At 44.9% G+C, this 19118-nt stretch overlaps 1 protein-coding gene across 7 annotated transcripts in view; it reads left to right on the top strand.

The window, feature by feature from the left end:
• Positions 1-19118, top strand: part of LOC6500631 (zinc finger protein 704) — a 115839-nt gene that overhangs the window by 41233 nt on the left and 55488 nt on the right. For 4 of the 7 annotated variants that reach the window (XM_032449457.2, XM_032449458.2, XM_001953570.4 and 1 more), the window contains exon 2: positions 14058-14239. In XM_032449457.2, the coding sequence (XP_032305348.1) occupies positions 14058-14239 (182 nt within the window). Of the gene's footprint in view, positions 1-12347; positions 13456-14057; positions 14240-19118 lie in introns of those variants that run through there. The other 3 variants (XM_044714348.1, XM_044714349.1, XM_044714350.1) reach the window with 3 other exon arrangements.

Genomic DNA, 19118 nt, shown 5'->3' on the forward strand with positions numbered 1-19118 from the left:
GACTTATAAATGTGATGGGGGGATCTGCCAGCCGGCTGTCAGAAGTTGAAAAATGTCCGACTTGCCCGTGGATTTTGAAACCAATTAACGTGACTTACGAATGTCACGTTGCCACACACACACTCGGTTCTTAGATCTCCGCCCGAATGCGATTTATTTTGATGTAAATTGGCCATGATTTTTTTTCGCCGTGCACTTATCGCTATCGAAGTGCAAAGATCAAATAGTAAAAGCTGCCGCAGCCAGCCAGCCAGTCAGCCAGAAAGACAGAAAGCAAGAAACAGCAGCCCAAGTTAACTGTCAACCCCGCTGGCGGCCGTAATTAATTGTCACAACAAGTTGCGACTGCAACCCAAGCCCCAAACTCTTGGCCCGTAGCCGGAGTCGGGTCTGGACACTTTATGCGGCAGATGTGCTCGTAAAGATTTCCTCATTGTTGAACGTGTGCATAAAAAGCACTTAAGGAATTTTCACCTACCAGGGGGAGGGATGGCATAGTATGGTATGGTATGGAAACGCTTTTGGTTTCGTAAAGGAAATAAAATCTTTTGCGAAATGTATGTCACACATTTCTAAAGCTTAACGATGGCCGAAAGCCAGTACTTTACTTACTCTTTTGAGTAAGTGACTACCATACAATCATATAAAATTATTCATAGTTTCATAGTGCATCGTTTATTTGAGGAGTGAGCGATTAAAACAATCAACTGGCAGTTCAAGTTCCTCAAACTCACGAGAGTGACTGTTAACTGCGCACTTAGATGCGCCTGAGCTGCATCTGCAATCGAATGACAATTGCCGATTAGGGAATCAAGAATCGAGCAGCGACAATGAGCAATTAAGTGGCTTATAATGAGCTAATTAGAAATAAAGCACAAAAGACACGAACACTTTTCTATGATTTTTTATGACAAAAAAAAAAAATAGTGAAAAAAAGACTAGCTGGAGATTGCTGGCGATTTGCTGGAGGCACTTCAAGTGCACGCAGCTGTGCGAAAAATGCAAACAAAAATTGAGATTAATGTCAACAATGGCAGCAGCAGGCTCCAGCTTCAAGATTGGCTGCCCCCCGGTGCCCCCTTTTAATGCCACTGCCACATAATGTGCTAAATCTGTCGACTCCGCGTCGACATGGGGACGTGCCAAAGTCGCGATTTGCGAATGACACGTGTGCGGTGATAGCACAGAGACTGCAACTGCGACAGCGACTTCGACTACGACTTGGCCAAAACAACGGACTTGGCCAAGAAAAGGGAACGCGAAACGCAATGCTAAATGGCAGTTGGCAGATAGCGATGTGGCTGCCTGCTCGCCTGGCTAATCGGGCCAGAAACAGAAAGGTATTCAATGCAACAAGCACGTGAGGCACGATAACTCACAGCGGAAGTGGTAGCTGCTGTTGACTTTTTTTTCTGCATGCTTTGGTCTTTGTTGGCTTGTTGGCTTGCACTCGCCTATGCCCAGATAAGAGCCAGGCCAAAAATATTACGAAACACTCTGATACTGATAACCGAACTTCACTTGCTGTGCTAACAGTTTCCTAACAGTTGTTGTTGGCCAAGCGCAGTGCCAATTGAGCAAACTTTCTAGCCACGGCTATCTGGGCAGGTGCAAATGATGCAATTGCCCGATTACAAAACCAATGTCAGTGCCAGTTGAAAGTTTTAATGGAACTTTTTAAGGGAGATAGCCTCCCCCCCTGGAGACCCAAATTAATAGACCATTTACCGAAAATATCAAGTGCGTTATTAATTTAAAATTTCCATAAACAAAAGCCATTAGAGATCCAGAACACACACACGTTGTTCGGGCCGAAGCGTGAAATTCAAATAAATGCACTTGAGAGAGTCGAAAACAGGCATTTTCTCCGATCCGGAGGCCGGAGGGAAATGACCCTATTAACATTTCCACGCATTTTGTTGGTATACCTGCTAAGGGAAAGACATGGCACTCCAAAAATGGGAAAAGGGAAATCTCCCTTGGGTGCATTCTTCCACGTGACTATTTTTAAGTATCTAGTTTTTTCCTCTTTCGGTTTGAGGTCTTCGGTTTTTCGGCGATTTCAACGAGTTTGAATAAATTAAGAGGGAAGGGACCGAGGGCCGAGTGCCGAGCTCTCAACTATTCGCCTTTAATTACATGCAGTTGTCTCAAAATTAAGTGGCCATCTCACCACCACCATCGAGAGCCCCCCTGCGATCTATGTATCTGTATCTGCGGCTCTCTAATTAGGCCGCTCGCAGCACCTGAACCTGTGTAAAATATTATACGGCCCAGAGGCCCAGCGACAGGGACAGCGACAAAGATAAAACAAAGTAAATACGAGCTGAGACGGCCAAGTGACTGAACAGAAAACTAAAATAAAATAAGAGGAAATAGGAGGAAATGCTGGGGAACAGGCGGCATAGGCAGGCATTGGCAGGCAGGAGGAGCAGCATAATCATCGGCTGCGGTCAGGGAATGCTTGAGAATTCCGGGGAAAAAAGGTGCCGAAACACGGTCTCAGATACCTTTCAGTATCTGTATCTACATATAGGCGGCGGCAAGTGTGCGTTTGTGTTTTTCTTTAAACATTCTTTTGGGCAGGTCAAAGGTCAATGGTACTACAGCCAGAAAACTAGTTTTCCAGCCGCATCTGCTCCGAAATGATTTTCCATTTCATTTCATTTGTTTCAAAGATCGGCATAAATCTCTGTGCCACAGTATCTGTATTTTGTTCAATTGTCAAAGTGTAGCATCTGCAAGATAAATAGCGGAAGGCCAGGCCAAGACATGCTCGAACTAGTGCTAACAACTTTAGCAAATAAACAGCCACAAATCCACCGCCACACGCACGGCCGGTGTATCTCACAGATACACTTCTTTATTGTATCTGTGTTTGCCCAGCCCCAAGGCAAATATTTCCGCATTCGAATGCAAACGCAGCCTTCGCAGCCCCTTCGCAGTTTATTTTCATTTTATTGGCTGATAGTTTACTGCAAGCTCGTTAGTTTTGACATCTCAACTTTTGGGCCATTCAATTAACACAGCTCCTTTAGTACGAGTATCTGTATCTTTGGCAGAAAATCTCCTCTTTTTCTGCTGAATTCAAACTTACTCATCTGTGGAAATTTATATATTTTCACTGTTTCTGCTGTTGTTTGCCTGTTGGAGCTGGAGTTTATGTTTATGGCCTATTGGCTACCGTTTTGGCCATTGTGGCGGTTGGCTGTTGGCCGTTTGTTGCATTACTTTCACTTTTTTCGCACGGCAACAAAAGCCGGCGATTTCTTCTTCTCTCCCACTTCTTGCAGAGGCAACTATCGGGTTTATGCAACAACTTAAACAATTCCCCTGCTTTATGGCGGCAATTGTTGCCATTTTGCCGTTTTTCGCCCCACCAACGATTTGTGGCTTACAGGTGTTTGCCGGCTGCAACAGCTGTTGAATGAGAAAAAAGCACAAAAAACAAAAATAAAACTCTTACAATTTACAATCGCTTGGGTTCCTGCTGGGGCAATTTAAATGCAACATTTGTTGCCACGCTTTATTGAACAGTTAAGCACACAGCTCTGTAACCCACTTTTCTGATGCATTTTTCCCCCACTTTGCTCTCTATTTGCAGGTGCGTATATGCGATTTGATTGAGTAAACAGGCAACAGCTAACAAATTACAGCCAAGAGTAGTAAGTTTTGACACCCCGGGCCCGGGGATGGTAAGTCACTTCGACTATGATGGCTTCCATTTGATTGCAATCCGTTTTCAATTATGTAGTTGCCCAACTCCACGAGAGATTCCTTAATTAAACTTTAGCTTCTATGAGCCAGCTTTAAGTTATTTCCAACAAGTGCCAGTGCCCCCATGCCACATACCCCATGCCATATGCCCCATGCCTCATTCCCCATTGCCCGTGGCATATCATAGCAAATGGGCAAAAATTTCAAAAGTTTTCAAAGCTCTTGCCGCCGCCTCCTTCGCTTCTCGGCGATTTTCTTGGCAAAAAATAGTGCAAATACTTTGACGGCGGCAAAAGTATAAAAAAAAGATAGATAACAACAAATGCCAATCATTGTTTGCGTAGCACATCAGCAGCTGCTGGCTGTTGCTGGCTGCACAGGCGCAGATACGCATCCATGAGATACTTTTATTTTGCTTCTTGGCCTGCCTGCCTGCCACTTAAGAGTGGCGGTAGTGTAAAGTGCAAGTTCTAGCCAAGATTTAGCTCAGATATTCTGTGATTAAATTATTTTATAAAATAGATACTTTTCAGACTTAACTTTCAAGCTAAAATAAAATAAATTATATTCTCATATTTATTTAACATCTATGCTCGAATTATAAGACAAATATTTAAGCTCCAGTCCAGTTTAAAGGCGGCATGATTATGCATCTTTCAGATACGCCTCTAATGAAGCCGTTTGAATGTAGAAATAGTTTGTTTTTTTAATATCTCTGGCGCATTTGGGCCATAAAACAACTCCGCTTGTTTCATTCACTTTGGTGTCTAAGGTCTTTTGTAGTTTTCTGACTTTGTTTTTACTTTTTTTGCAGTGGTTTTGCTTTTATGCTAATACCGAGACGTGCAAAAATTCGCACTTTCCAACTCGTTTGGCATGCCAAATTCCCCATTCCAAAATTGCAAAAAAAAAAAAATTATAAAAAAGATACAAACTTTTGGCATTGTGTGGTGGCTTCAGTAGTTAGCGAATTTTATAAGTTTTCTGCTACGGCGGCAGCGAATGGCCCAAATATCAATTAAGGCCAGCCGCCATAACCATAGCCATGTTTTCACTTTCCGTTTGGCAAGTGGGTCGCACAGATTCGCAGGCGGCAAGTGAAGAATGCTGGAAAAATCTTCTCGGCACTCGGCTCGGCAGTTCTCAGTTCTCAGCATTTCAGTCTCAGTCTCAGCAGCAGCATATGCATGACCCACTTTTTGCTTGGTTGACCAAAATCATATAAACCATAAATTTGCGGCATCTAATCGCATGGCAAACAAGTTAATTTGCAACTCCGCCAGCCAAGTGGGACAGAGGCACTGGTAGCCCAGGTATAGGCAGGCCACACCTGCAACGTGCAACATGACTCAGCCTGCAAGCAAGCCGGCACAGCTGCGTAAGTTTCCGGGTTAATGCTAATGCTAATTTAGTGCCGGGCCTCATTGTTCTCATTGTTCTGGCCTAAGAGCAGCCAGATACAATTGCCCAGGTGGGGAGTCAGCGGATGCAGGCAAAATGTCAAAAGTGAAACAATATAATTATTATGCTGGTGTGTCTTTTTTTTCTCTTCATAAGCTATAAGGCCATAAGATGTGAGCTAAGAGCTCCAAGCTTCAAGCTCCAAGAGCGCCTTGGCACAGTTCTCTCCTAGCAGCGAGCATAATTGCAGAGCCTCGACTTTGGATGGCCCACATTGGGGCCTCATTACCCTGCAAGCCGCCAGCAACTCCTATCTCAGATACAGATACAAGGTAATGACACGTCTGATGGCACTGATGGCTGCAAAATTTGTCATGTTCCTGGCCGTTTTGGGGCCAATTTGGAGAATCATTAACTTTTATTGCTCCATTCCAATGAAAGAAAGGAATATAGTAAACAGAAATGCATTTTCCATTTGCGTGCTCGCCACACGTCAAAATGCAACAATGAAAATTATGGCATTCGTTTGGCTAATCGCTGCCTCTGTGCCGCAGGATAATGCAACTGGATCCCGAAAGCATCGCTGCTCGCTACTAGCTACTAGCTACTGCTTCTAATTCCCCGTTTCCTGCGCCTGTCGCCCATAATTACGATCCAATTTAAAAGTAACTGCCTCTCCCCCAAACGGCCCCCTTTAGGCTGGGTTATGAAAGTCCATTTTTAAAGAGGCAGTGGTGCATTTGCCTCTCCTGCGTGTTGCCAGCGAATAAAAAGACTGCAGTTACAGTTAACGGCATCTAATAGATACTTTGCCACCTTGGCATTACAGATGCAGATACACACTACACTGCTAAATGTGTGTGTGAATGTGTGTGGAAAGCTGGTAATAAAAAAAAAGGCCATGAGTAGCAAGAAATTGAAAAATCAACAGCAGAAAATTGATTTAAAAGCCTCTGATTTGAGGCTTGGGCCTGGAATTACGCATACGCCCTGTGGTTGCACCTGTCGGATGAGCCGGCCCGCTCTAAGCTGGCCAAACACTCAGAAAGAACTTAATCCATTGGCAACTAGTTTCCAATGCCTGCTTCCAAGCTGCACTTTCACCAGCGCCCTGGTGGGAAATTAGTTACCAAAAGACCATTCTTCCATTAGTCCAAAGCCCCAAATGGCAGCCAGCAAGGGGCCAAAACGATTTTCGAGTGGCTATGACCATCGATTTGAGAGCTTGTCCGGGCCAATCGCTTAATTAAAATCTTTATTTGCCATTGCCAGAAAGTACATTCGACTTAGACAGGCCCAAGCCGGGCCGAGAGATATTTCAAAACAGGCCTCCCCCCCCTGTCTTATTTCAATTTGTTGTGAAACTCCAGAAAATCCAAAGCCGAAACCGTGTCGAGACTCCAAAGCCACCCGCAAATCTTTCACCTGCTACAGCGTCTGGCCACGCCCACTCTTCCGCCCGTAGCCTCTTCTTGCCGCGACGGCAAATTACTTGGGCTACAAATTGAGCGCAAACGCATAATTAATTCCAGTGCCAGAGCTCCGCGGCGGTGGAGGAAAAATGGGAAAAAATTAAGTTAATGTTTTGAAATCAGCAGGTAGCTACTAGAGGGGAGACTACTACTGCACACAGATACAAACGCAGACAGTCGCAGCACAGACATAACGGTAATTGTAAGGAGGTAGCAACAGTAGCAGAGTTGCGGAGTGGCAGAGCGGCGGTGGCATGCCCCGAGCGTTTTCAGCTACCACTTTGATTTTTAACACGCCCTAACTGACAAACTTCAATTTCGGGGCACAGAGAAAAAAAATTGGGATCAGATGGGAGATGGGGATTTATTCAAATGCTTCAAATGGATTTGGGCCATTAGTATTTTATGGTAAAATAAAAGCTGTAGCTTGCGATTACTTGGCTGGGAACAAGGCCTGTCTCTCCTTCGTGGTATTATTATAGATTCGAGGTCTGACAAGTCAATCCCCTGGCCTAGCCTCGAGTTGCAGCTTGTGGAGTACTCCATCTCCATCACATCATCTGGCGGGCCGGCAACCACTCTGGCAATTAACCGTTAATGCGAATATGCGTCCAAACAACTTGGCCCCCAGACATGTGCTCTCTTGGCCGAAAATGTGCGAACAACACCATCATCGACTCCACAGACGAGTGGAATTTGAATTTTGAATTTGAATTTGAAATCGATTTTTTTTGTAAAGTCAATGCCGTTGGCGTCTGAAAGTTTCTCAGTTTCTTTAGAGTCTCGCACCTGCCGAACGGCGTCTGCGCAGCGATTTTTTGGTTTTTTCTGCTGCCATGAGTTGGCAGCTTGTCTGCTCACCTGGCCCCAAAACAGCACTCGCCCCAGCCACCCCACCACCTCCACCTTTCCACAACCACTTCTTCTATTTCCAACTCCCCAACTGCTCGACCGACTGGCTGCGTTTCATAATACCCATGAAAGCCGAGACGTTGCGGCTTTGCTTTTTGTTTCACTTTTTTTTTTTCGGTTTTTTACTTTCACTCGAGAAAACACACAAAGAAATAGTTTACACTTAAAAGTATATATTTATTTATCAAATAGTAAGATAACATCATCATCTTTTATAGAAATTAATCAATGATTCAAGAACTAAAAAGAAATATTTATAGTTTTGTGGCAAGCCGGACGATCAAGCAATCAACATCAGTCTCATTGTTGCAACACCATCAACCGACACCCCTTATTTTTGTTGCGGGGCTTTCTAAAATGTTAAAACAAATTCGATTCGCTGTGATTTGAGTTGATATTTGATTGAAATTGTGAAGCATTTTAAATTGTTTTGGGCCAACAATTATATGAAGAAACGCTTCTCCGATTTGCTCGGTTTCTGCTGCTGCTACTCCAGCTATTCGCTGCACTTTCGTTTTCCGCTTCTATTTGCTGCAATTACGCCGCAATTACAGTTATGTTTATGTTTTGAATTTTCAGGCAACAGGCTGTATCTGTATCTGTATCTGTATCTGAAAACCGGCTAACAACAATTGCAGCCAAATTAACCGTTAGGCACGTTACGTACGTGCTACTTAGAAACTCGAAAATGTTGACTTTAAAATGTTTTTTCCGTTTCGTTTTTTTGGGAAAGTTGTCTGTCCGTCTGTCTGTCTGGCTATCTGGTGGCATGGAAAATACACAGGCTATAACTTAATTGAAGCTTTATTTCTGATCACGTACAGAGATCCCAGTCTCCCAGTCATGTGTCAATATTCCCGCGCCTCTTGTTTGCATAAGATTGTTTTTGTTTTTTTCCAAACACCAAGTGTTCAACTTGAACTAAGCTGCCCCAAAGCAGCGGGTGGCACCACCCACCGATTACCGGTAACCGGCGAATCAGAGATCTATGATTTACGCTCCCCGTTTCAGCTTGCATCACTCTTACCAGATTGCGAAAGCTGAGCCGAGTTAAAATTAATTTTTTTCCGTGTATTTGGGCCATCGATCGTTTGGTCTTTTATATAATGACCCACAAAATGCTGAAGAAATACAGTTTCTTTAATGACTTTTCTGGCTGGTTTATACGAAAAACTCTGTCAGTGGCATCTCTGATCTAATAAAGCATAGCAGAGACCCCCCACAACCCCACCACACCGCACATTCCTTCACCATTAGACAGCTCAAACTGTTTCGCATTATGCTGGAAATGGGTTAAGTGGCTTTCAATTTAGACACAGAACACAGAAAATGCGAACAATATTCAATTCCATTTGCCGCGACTTGTTGAATGAGTTTCTCAGGGGGGAGGTGCTCTGCCACACCCATGTGTGGAGAATGCTTCCGGCAAGCTATCCCCATCCCGATTCCTATCCAGATACCAGCATTTGACTCACCCGACCATAGTGCGATCTGAGCCATCAAAACATGCACAATTTGTCATTCAATTGCGATTTCTGCTGGCTGTTTTTCAATTTCCATTTCCATTTTCCATTTCAAGTTGAAGCGCAATTGCAGTCCGAAGTTGCATGATCAAGACATGGCCGGGGCGTTACGTAAATTCCGATATTGCCATGTACGAGCCATGTATGTGTTTAGCATTTCCAAAAGGTAAATAAATAAAAAAAAAAAATAAAATAAAAACAAAAGCCGGACGGACGAACGCCGGAGGACGGAAGGCGAATGAATGTTTCGTTCCGTTTTCGAAACGCGTCAAATGACAATGGCAGAATTTATTATCGTTCAGCGGCTCCAGCTGACTCAGCCTGAAAGGGGTTACAAATCTACTTACTGCATGGTATATACACTTTGTAAACTGCAGTGCTTATTTCCCCATATTGGCAGCGAGTGTCAAAAATGCCAGGCGTTAAGCGGCTTTGCAACAATGGCTGCTGCTGCCTAATCCACAGACAATTAACCCAAATTGCAACTCGGCACGTGGGCAACTCAAGCGCAACTCTAGCAGTCATTGCAGGACACTGAAAAAGTACTACTTCTAAGCTTTAAAATGAGTCAACTTTAGGGTTAATGGTGTTTCTCTAAGTGCACAAGAGATATCATTGCACAAGACAGCATCGTCAGCTGGCAACAGGCAACTGGCATTTGAAAGTCTTTGACTTGCTGCAGTTAGCTCAAATAAAAATTGCCTCGGCCCAAGGTAATGGGCAATTAGCTGCAGCCAACCTTCTGGGCCAAGACTGGGCCAGCAGCCAACCTGGCCAAGTCAAACAAATGAGGCAATGGAACGACACAAAAAAAACAACGCCAGAAAACAAACAAACTCTGGAGTGCGACTGACATGGATATGGCAATTTGCTGTCCCACTGGTCACTCGCAGATACTTGCAGATACAGATACAGATACGTTCCGGCAGATAGCCTTTAATTGGGTTTAACTGGCTGTCAATGGTGGTAGTTGTCGTTACTCACAGAAGGGGCTGCCCCGCGGGGTGCATGATCATAAAGTCAATGACTGATCAGTGTGGGTTTTTTTTTTTTTTTGTTAAACTTTAAGCTTAAGCTGAAAACATTCTCCATTTAATAAATGGTTTAGGTAATTGTTGGGTTTTCTCAATGAGGGTTGCCTGACCCCATTTTCCCCGTAGTGAGTGTGAGTATTGGGTAAGGTCTCGCCCCTTATCGGAGGAAAGAGTTCCCGCTGAATTCCGCGCTGAAACATGATATGTTTGGTTGGCAATCTTTTGGAACCAGTTCTGGGTTATCGGGTCTCTTCTCTTCTGTGAGTGTTTCAAGTGAAAGTGGAAACTTGTTTGTCATTCGCTCGAAAACGGAGATTAAACGCCAAGCTCTGGCTCTGTCTCTGGCTTTGCCAATCCAACTCCCCTTTCCAGGCCAGACCAAAAGTATTTCGTTCCGATTATTATGCTGACCAAATAGTGTTGATAGCCCCTTATCTGGTACCTACTGTGCCCTGGCAGAAAAAAATAACACAAAAGTGGGCAAAACCGCACCCGAAAATCAACATGGACACAAACAAAAAAAAAACACACAACTGCAGCCTGGGAATACCGCTGGACTCCGATTACTAGTCATATGTGTGCCGTGTGTTTTCCTTCTTTTCTGAATATAATTGTATTCCTGATAAGCACGCTCCCAAGATAAGGGCTAGACCGCACCAGAGGGGCGGTGCAAGGGGTGAGCCAGCCATCCAGCCAGCTTGAGGGTCAGACAATTACGCCGGGTAAACAGCGAACGATCGAATGATGGCACGCGGACTCGTGTATCTGTCAGATACACACAGGAGTGGCGCATGCGCAAAATTTGTCACTTGCCCCACGGCAGCCTCATTATGTTTATATGAGGCAAACGTGTCGGTCTTCCTGTCCTGCCCCCTCCTACCGTCTCCACCCTCCTCGCCACATCTCGTGATATTTTGAAATGCGTGAACGCGTGCCGGAAACCTGAGCGGCATGCGAAATCCATCAGATACTCGTAAATATTCTCCGTCTCCGCCGCCGCCTTCGGTGGCTAAATGAGTTTAAATGAGTTTCGATTTTTGGCAGACGATCGATCGATCGATCGAGTGTGGTTTTGGCCAAAAGTGTGTCGGAAGTGGGCTAATTATGGCAGAAAGATGTCCGATAAAAAAGTGCTTTAAAGTGAAAAAGGAGTATAAATTTTCTTGGCTTCAGCAAGCTTTAAATATTTAAATTTTTAAACAAAAAGTCGAAAGCACACCATCCACCCCCGCTGTAAGCCTGAACTAGATGTGCGAGCGCTCCATCAAGTTTTACTGTGTCCGTCATAAACACTGCATAAAGATGATGGCATTAAGTCCTAAACCCGGCTAAAATCCCCTGCGAAGTGTAAAAATCCCAGCATGAGCTCAGCTCGAAACAGCAAGCCAGCAAACGGCAAACAGTCAAGAAAAAAAAAAATAGCCACCAAAAGGTGGCTAGAGAGTGGAGGGCAGATGGAGGGGGGACCGCTTTCGTCATCGCATTGCAGCGTCATAAACAACACTGATACATATTTCTCTTAAGTCAAAGTTAATTGCTCTTAAATCAACGTGAACGACGCGATCGGCAACCGCCGAGCCAAAAAGAAAGGGGCCGAAAGGTGGTGGAGCCTGTTGAGCGGTGGGTGGCGGGTGACGAGTGGCGGGGGGGCTAAGCTGATCGGCTAAGCAGACGACAGGTAAAACAACAACAAACACAGAGCATTATATAAAGCAAGTTGTGCGGCAACTGCAGCTACCTGCAGAAAAAAACTCAAAGATACAGCGATATCACTTGTATCTTGAGTTACGTAAATCGGCGATTTGAGTGAGTTACTTTCCTGTGGCTGCCGCTGCTCTGGGGGAGAGTTGCGAATTTCTCGCTTACTATTTTTTTTTTGGTTGTTTTTTTTTTTAGCAATTGTTAGGGTTTTGAGTGAAAGAGAACGCGACGGCGCAGTGGGAGCAGGAGCGGAGCAGTGCACGGGTGCACAGATTGAGATACATAAACAAAACGGCAAAGCATGCGAAAAGCCAGCACAAAGCAGAGAAACAAAAACAAACCTAGCTGAGAAACCGGAAAATTCGCCAATGCCAGCGGGCTAGAGCGAGGGCGCAGGCGCTGCGGGCGTCGCAGAGTGGGAGGATGGGGGCTGCCTGCTGGCCAACACAGAGAGCGGGCTAACAGAGAGTGGCTAACCGAGAGCGAGAGAGTGAGAGAGAGCGCCAAATGCCGGCCCCCGAACGAGCCGCAAACGAGGCCGGCCCGAATGCGAAAAAGCCGAGCCGCAACAAAGCGAACCGAAGCCCCGGCAGCCGCGGCGAGCGCAGCACAGAATCATTCTTGAAAACGCGCGCGAACCTTTCGCACCACCAGACCGCAGCCTGAGATACAAATTCGCAAATTCGCAAAACTCAATCCGCCATTCGCCATCCGCAAGTCGCAAGCTGAAAAAAGACTCCAACACAAAAAGCCCCCGAGAGCCGAAAAGTGCAAGTGAAGTTCGGAAATCAAGCGAGAAGGAGGAGTGCGGAGTATAGCTCGTGAGTGGAAGTGGAAGTGGGTAGTGGGGGAGTGCGAGTGAAAAGGAAGCCGAGGTGTGTGTAGATTCGAAAGTGGATTCTGAAGTAACAGTGAAAAAGTATCTGACAGATACACCAGCCAGTCAGCCAGCCAGCCAGCCATCCAGCCCGGCCGCCCCATCCCCGTTGAGCGCGGGAGAGCGAATAAAAACAAATTAGGAACGAGGCCTAGTAGCCCAAATTCGTGCTACCAAAGCCAGCCAAGAAGTTGGCCGACAAAAGATCAAGCAAAAATTTGAATAATTAAAAATAAACACGCGGCGCGTTAGTGTGTGCGTGTGCGTATCCGTCAGATACGCGTTCGCTGACGCATTTTGTGCCGCAGTCGCTGCCACTGCCGCTGACTACCGTTATAGCTGCCGCTGCTTCAACCGCTGCCGGCCGGCGTTTTGTGCCCAATTAACGCACATTCAACAAATTGCCGCGGTCGCGGACAGAAAAGTGTGTGGCATTAGAGTACCCACCCCAGATACTCGGCCCAGAGCGGCCGGAATCAAACAAAAATCAAAATACTAATCTTATCGACCATCGCGGCCGTAATAAATCTTGCAAATACGCTAACACATAGATACATCGTACATAAATTAGCAAAAAAATTTTGGTGTGTGCCCAAGCAAAATAAATAAAATAAAATCAAATAGAATAAATAAGAATTCGTCTCTGAGCTAGTGCAGTGCAATATTGTTGGGGGAAAAAGTTTATAAATAAATATACAATATACAAATAACTGAATGCAGATGTTTGGCATAATAAGTGTCACAATCAATAGCTGAACCCGCCAGAGTGCAACATAGTGCTAGTGCCACGGGCCGAGATCTTGAATTCGGACTCGAAGGTGATTGCATAAGGAAGATATAGATACATCTACTCGCATATTGTTTGTCGGGTTTCCGACTTGTTACCAAGTGACCTCATTCAAGGTTGCCTAACAAAAAGTATCTGATGGATGGATACACATCTCGTAGATTGCAGTTTACTTGGTTTCTCAATTAGCGCCCACGCGCCTCGAAACTTTTTGCATAGTCACCTGCCGACCGGATAGGGTCTATATGGAGGGCTTAGGAAAACCCCCCAACCTCCATAGCCGTGGTCCGCAATTAACCTTGACTCGCTGGCCTGTGAACTATAATTTAATTGGATTTCACTTCTCGGAAATCATTACAGAACACTTTTTTCTATCAATTTCTATCAAATTTTTCCAGTGAAACTGTCCCTCGCGTGACAGATGCAACATTGTTGTAGATGCAGATACCGAAAAAGAATGTGTTTTTGGCAGAAGCCAATTAACCGATTGAGAATCACTTTAAAGTACCCCTACCGGACCATTAAATTTTAATGGGAAGCTCAATGAAACCCAGCATGACTCAGAATAATAATAAACTAACCAGCGATAAGTGAATTTAATTTTTAATTCCCATTCTTTTGTTTGTTATTCAGGAACCGATTGAGCTGAAGAAGCGCCTGGAGGAAGTGCGTCTGCTGGAATCGCGACGCTCCGCCCGGCTAGCAGATCAGGATCGCGACACGGACTTCGCCAGACTCGCCGACATGAGTGGCGACCGCCGCAGAACCACCACACACAGTATTGAGGTGCCATCGCCGCTGACGCCGCAGCACAAGTGAGTAGATGTAGATACTTTTTATAAGATATAGGAATCTGATCCCCTTCGACATTCGTCGTTGGCTGTTTGTTGGCATCTTGTTCGCATAAATATGCAACGAGCGGAGACTGTCTGCGGAGACTGCTGGGACTGGGCCATATCAATAATTTATAAGTGGCGACAAATTAGCGGAACCGGCCAGCAAGTCACGGACCCTGCTCGAACCATGTTTTAATATCAATAATAAAATTGTGTCTCCGTCTTGTCGCCTTTGCCGGTCTTGTCGTTGTCGTTGTCGTTGTCGGTTTGCCGGCTGCCCCCTTGCCACGCCCAGCTATTTAGCATAGACGCCGCCGTAACTGCACTTACATAAAGAGTTCTCACCACCCCGCCTCCAGACCTTCTGCCTCCGCCGGGACGACAACTGATTGCAAAATAATTCAAATTTTCAATTACTGCCCGCTCAGACGTCGCGACGACTACGTCGAACTTAAAGACGGCGGCGACAAAAAATACAAAATAAGAAAGACTAACATTTGATTACGATGGCGGGTAGTCGGAAAGGGTGTCTCCTGCTCAGTAATACCCTTATCAGGGGAGGGGAAATGCTATCAATGCTTTTAAACTAAAATCGTGGCAGATAATAATTCCAGAATGTTATGACTAGAGTCTGCGATATCCATTTGAAAGAACAACAATATGTTTCGAGATTGGTTCTAAAGATAAATAAGAGTGTTAGGGGGGTGTAGGGCATTTCACTTCCGACTTGCCGGCTTTCAGTTGGTGGCGATTGTCACTCCTCCAGCCCCACTGCCCCCGGATGGTTGCGTATTCCATTTCAATTTCAATTGATAAGCTTCGCGCGCCGCAGTCGAAACTATTAGTCAAGTGTGCAAAAAGGCAGCACTGAATGCCGGCCACGTTCTCAATTGATAATAAAAATAATAACAATAATAATCAAAATAAAGAAAGCAAAAAGTAGGAGCAATATGGCGCGTCATGTCCAGCCGGCTGGGCGGCAATAGGGGGCGGTGGAAGAAAGTGCGACCGGAGGGGGGTGGGCGGCCTTCGCGATGGCGGGGCAGCAGTGGGCGGGAGGCACTTCAATTGCGTCGCAAATGCGAGCCAGCAGCCCAAAGTCGAAACTTAAAACAGCTGGAAAAACTAAAACTAAACCCCGGCAGTTCTAGCTACACAGAGAGAAAAGGCTTAGCTTTCGAACTATATTTTATTAAAAAGATGGCTCTACTTTTTAATCAACTATTATCTTAAAAAAAAATAAATATTTAATTTGAAATTGAAAGAAACCCCCAGTCTTCTCAAGTGCTTCTCTGATGCTGCAGTTGATGACAAAATGGTAGTGCAACAAGAGGCAAAGTCAACAGGGAACTCGCTCCACTCCGCACAGCTTTTCGTTCTGTTTCTGTTTCAGTTTCAGTTTTTTTTTTGTGCCGCTGTCTGTAATAAAATTCAAATAAAATTCAATTGAGTTCAGCGCGAGTCGCTGCGCCAGTTTAATTTAATTAATTACAATGCCAGAGAGTTGGCGGGAGCGAGAGAGCCGAGCCGAGCCAAGCCGAGCCGGCTTTGGGGCATGTGGCAAGTGTGTTGGGCACTGGGCCACCCTAAAGCCCAAAACTAAAACTAACACTCGAACCGAAATTTTGCCGGCATTTTATCTCTGCGGCTGCCCCCATCCACCATCCACTATCAACTTTTGTATTATTTTTTATTTTTGTTTGATTCCAACGCGAGTACGAATGCGGAAGTATTTTTTCCACACAGATACGCAAATAAGCTGTGAGCACGCTGGTGAGCGTGCGTATCTGTATCTGTAGCTTTAGCTCTGCATGTATCTGTATCTGTATCTGTATCTGTATCTGTATCTGTATCTGTATCTGTATCTGTATCTGTATCTGTATCTGTATCTGTATCTGTATCTGTATCTGAGAGTCTATCGTCGCCATATTCTTTATGTGGCTTGATATGCCCCACACACATACACACGTGTAATGATAACAACTCGCTCACCTTGCACGAATACCCACCACACCCCGCCGCCCCACGCTTGCCACGCGCTTCTCGCGTAATGCGACGTAATATCAACGGGCCTCCATAGGCTTCCCCGAAAACCCCCCACCTGGAGCCGCAGCCGGAGCCGGAGCCTTGCTAATCTAAAATGTGCTTTTCTCGCTTACGTGCGACCTCCTCCCTCCCTCCTTTGGAATCAGAATTTTGTTTTTAATGCGTTTCTTTATAATATTATTAATTTACATAGTTCAGCGACTGGTGGTGCTTTCCTCAGATTGTTTTTGTAAACAGTTTTGTTATTTTTCCCAGCGGGGAAGGCTTTGTTTTTATTTTTTTGTGGTCATAACTAGCCGGGTAAACAAATCATCAGTTAAATAATATTCCGCAAAGATGTCTCTCAGGAACGTCCTTATCATTCACTTGCATCCTTTAGATGCAAAAGTATCTTTTGACTTCTTTTCAGAGTCAAGCCACTTCATGACTTTGCAACTCTGAATGACAGACAAAGACTGCCGGGAAGAGTGGGGTTAAAAAAAAACAGAAAGATAAAAAGAGTAAAAAATGGAAGCGAATTAAATGCGGAAAAAAGTGGTAATAAATATAATAAGCGCGTAATTATCGCGTAAATGTCAATTTACGCGGCGAATGCGTTGCGTCAGTGCTAATTTTTAACGCTCGACTGATCCCCAGTCCCCCTGGCAGCCACTCCCCCCCTCCAGCAGCAGTAATCAGCCAACTGCCATCCCCCCCTCTTGGGTCGCTCGTCTAATGAAAGCGTGTAAGCGTCAATTGGCCAGGTTACTCAGTTATAGTCGTTGTTGTTGTTGTCGTTGTTGTTGCTGTGCTGCCTGTTGTAATTGCAATGATTAACAACAGCAACCGCCTCTGGGGGAGAGCAACTACCCCTCCACCTCCATCTCCCCCTCCCCCTTGTTTATTGCAAAAACAAACAATATGGGAAAATTGCATCAAGCCAGAAAAGAAAAAAAATAAAAACAAAATCATATTCTGAACAACAATAACAAGCTAGGAATAATTACTCAACAAGAATTATTTCTTGAAAATAAATTTGAGGAAAACTACAACTAGTAGTGCTTCAGGGGCTTAAATAATGTATTAGTCATGGCTTCGATTTGAGGCTTATTTCCGAAGCGATTTCCAATGAAAATTGGCTGAGAATCTCAGTGACGTCAAGAAGTTAGCCAAGACAACAACCACTGTTTTGGGGGGGTGGGCAGTGGGCAGTAGGGGGTGGTGGCATAGCGGAAATGGTGGTGCAGAATTCAAATCCAAGTTGGCTGGCAGCGGCAATTAGCCGAGACTCGAAAAATATTTGCCAGTTGTTTAATTTTTTTTGTTTAGCTGCCGCTGCCACTGCCACTGCTGCCAAGACTATGTACAAATATTATTATGAGCGACTGTTTGTCTTGCCCTCAAAAACAGCTCGCAAAATATAAAAAGAAGAGAACGAAAAAAGAATAATACTTAATTTCAGTACAATAAAAAGTCAAGTCGAGCGCAAAAGTGGGTCAAAATTATTATTGAAGCAGAACAAAAACAAAGCCAGCAGCAAGGCAACGATAATGGCAATGCAACAACAACTTGAGTCAAGAGGGGGGCGCCTGTGGGTCCAGGGGTGGGGTTAGAACGATGGGGGGAGAGACCAACAACAAAAATTTATAATAATTTTCTAAGCGACGGCCCCTCGACGGCAAATTATTGAAATGCATTCGCATTTCGCATTCACCCGGTCAGAAGTGGAGAGACACTGGGCCCTAAACCTCTACCCTCCTCTCTGCCCCTGTCCCTGCTATATTCCCGGATCGCGAATCCCCACCCCCACCCATATCCATATCCCCTCTCCGCCCCCTCCCCATGAACTGTCCAATGAACGTAAACACAATTTCCCAATGTTCTGCACGAATAGTTTGTTTGATCGTAAAATTTTATTTCTGCATTCAAATCGCAGCGCTAAACAAAAAATGCAAAAAAGCAAAGAAACAAAAAAAAAACAGTGGAAAAAAGAGCAAAATGGCATTGCAGTTCTGTTTGGGTCTGACATTACCTTTCGGGTTGTTGTATTTCGCCGCTTATGAGAAGTGGCCAAGAAGTTTCGTGCCAAGAAGGAATCCGAATCGATGCGGTTAAGCGGAAGGGTCATGAATTCCCCACAACAAGGGGGGGTGGGTGGCTTAAACCTTACCAACATTGGTAACTAAAGTGTTGACTGAAAGACTCGGCTGTGGTCAGCGAGGGCTATCCCAGTCTCTCCCTAATTTGTAAGCCAAATACACTTCCCAATTTGGAAATTAATTCATTTCCCAGCTTCTGTAAAAATTAATTTCACTGGCATTTTTGTTATTTTTCGTTCAAATGCATTTATAGGTCGGATCGGCTGATATAGTGAACCGCCAGAAAGATATAGTGGTCGGGGGGAGGCATTCCCCAAAGCGAATGTGTTGACGTTGACGGGAGAAACAGGCTGTTGAAAAACACATCGAGTGGCGGAGGGGAAAATAGGGGCCATTGCACAGAATGTACCATTTTCGTCAGCTAGTAAATTTTTAGCGGCTCTCCTCGGCTACTGTATCCACTAAAGCTGGCTAGAAAATAAATTTGGGAGGCATTTCGGGGGGAAAGAATCTAAAAATCCACAAACACAATAGTTTGATCTGAATGGCAACATGAGCAACAGTTGCTCATAAATTAGAGTTTGCCTTCGTTTTGCGATTTCTGTCCATTCGTTCAGTGTGCCGATTTTCGAATCGCAGGCAATAAAATTTAACGTGCACACTTATGACCAGGCCGTATTGGCCAGAGTTGGCCAAAAAGGAGGCCAGGACGGACGGAAGGGGGCGTGCATCGT

The sequence above is a fragment of the Drosophila ananassae genome, chromosome 2L (assembly GCF_017639315.1).
Source record: "Drosophila ananassae strain 14024-0371.13 chromosome 2L, ASM1763931v2, whole genome shotgun sequence".
NCBI classification, from domain to species: Eukaryota; Metazoa; Arthropoda; class Insecta; order Diptera; family Drosophilidae; genus Drosophila; species Drosophila ananassae.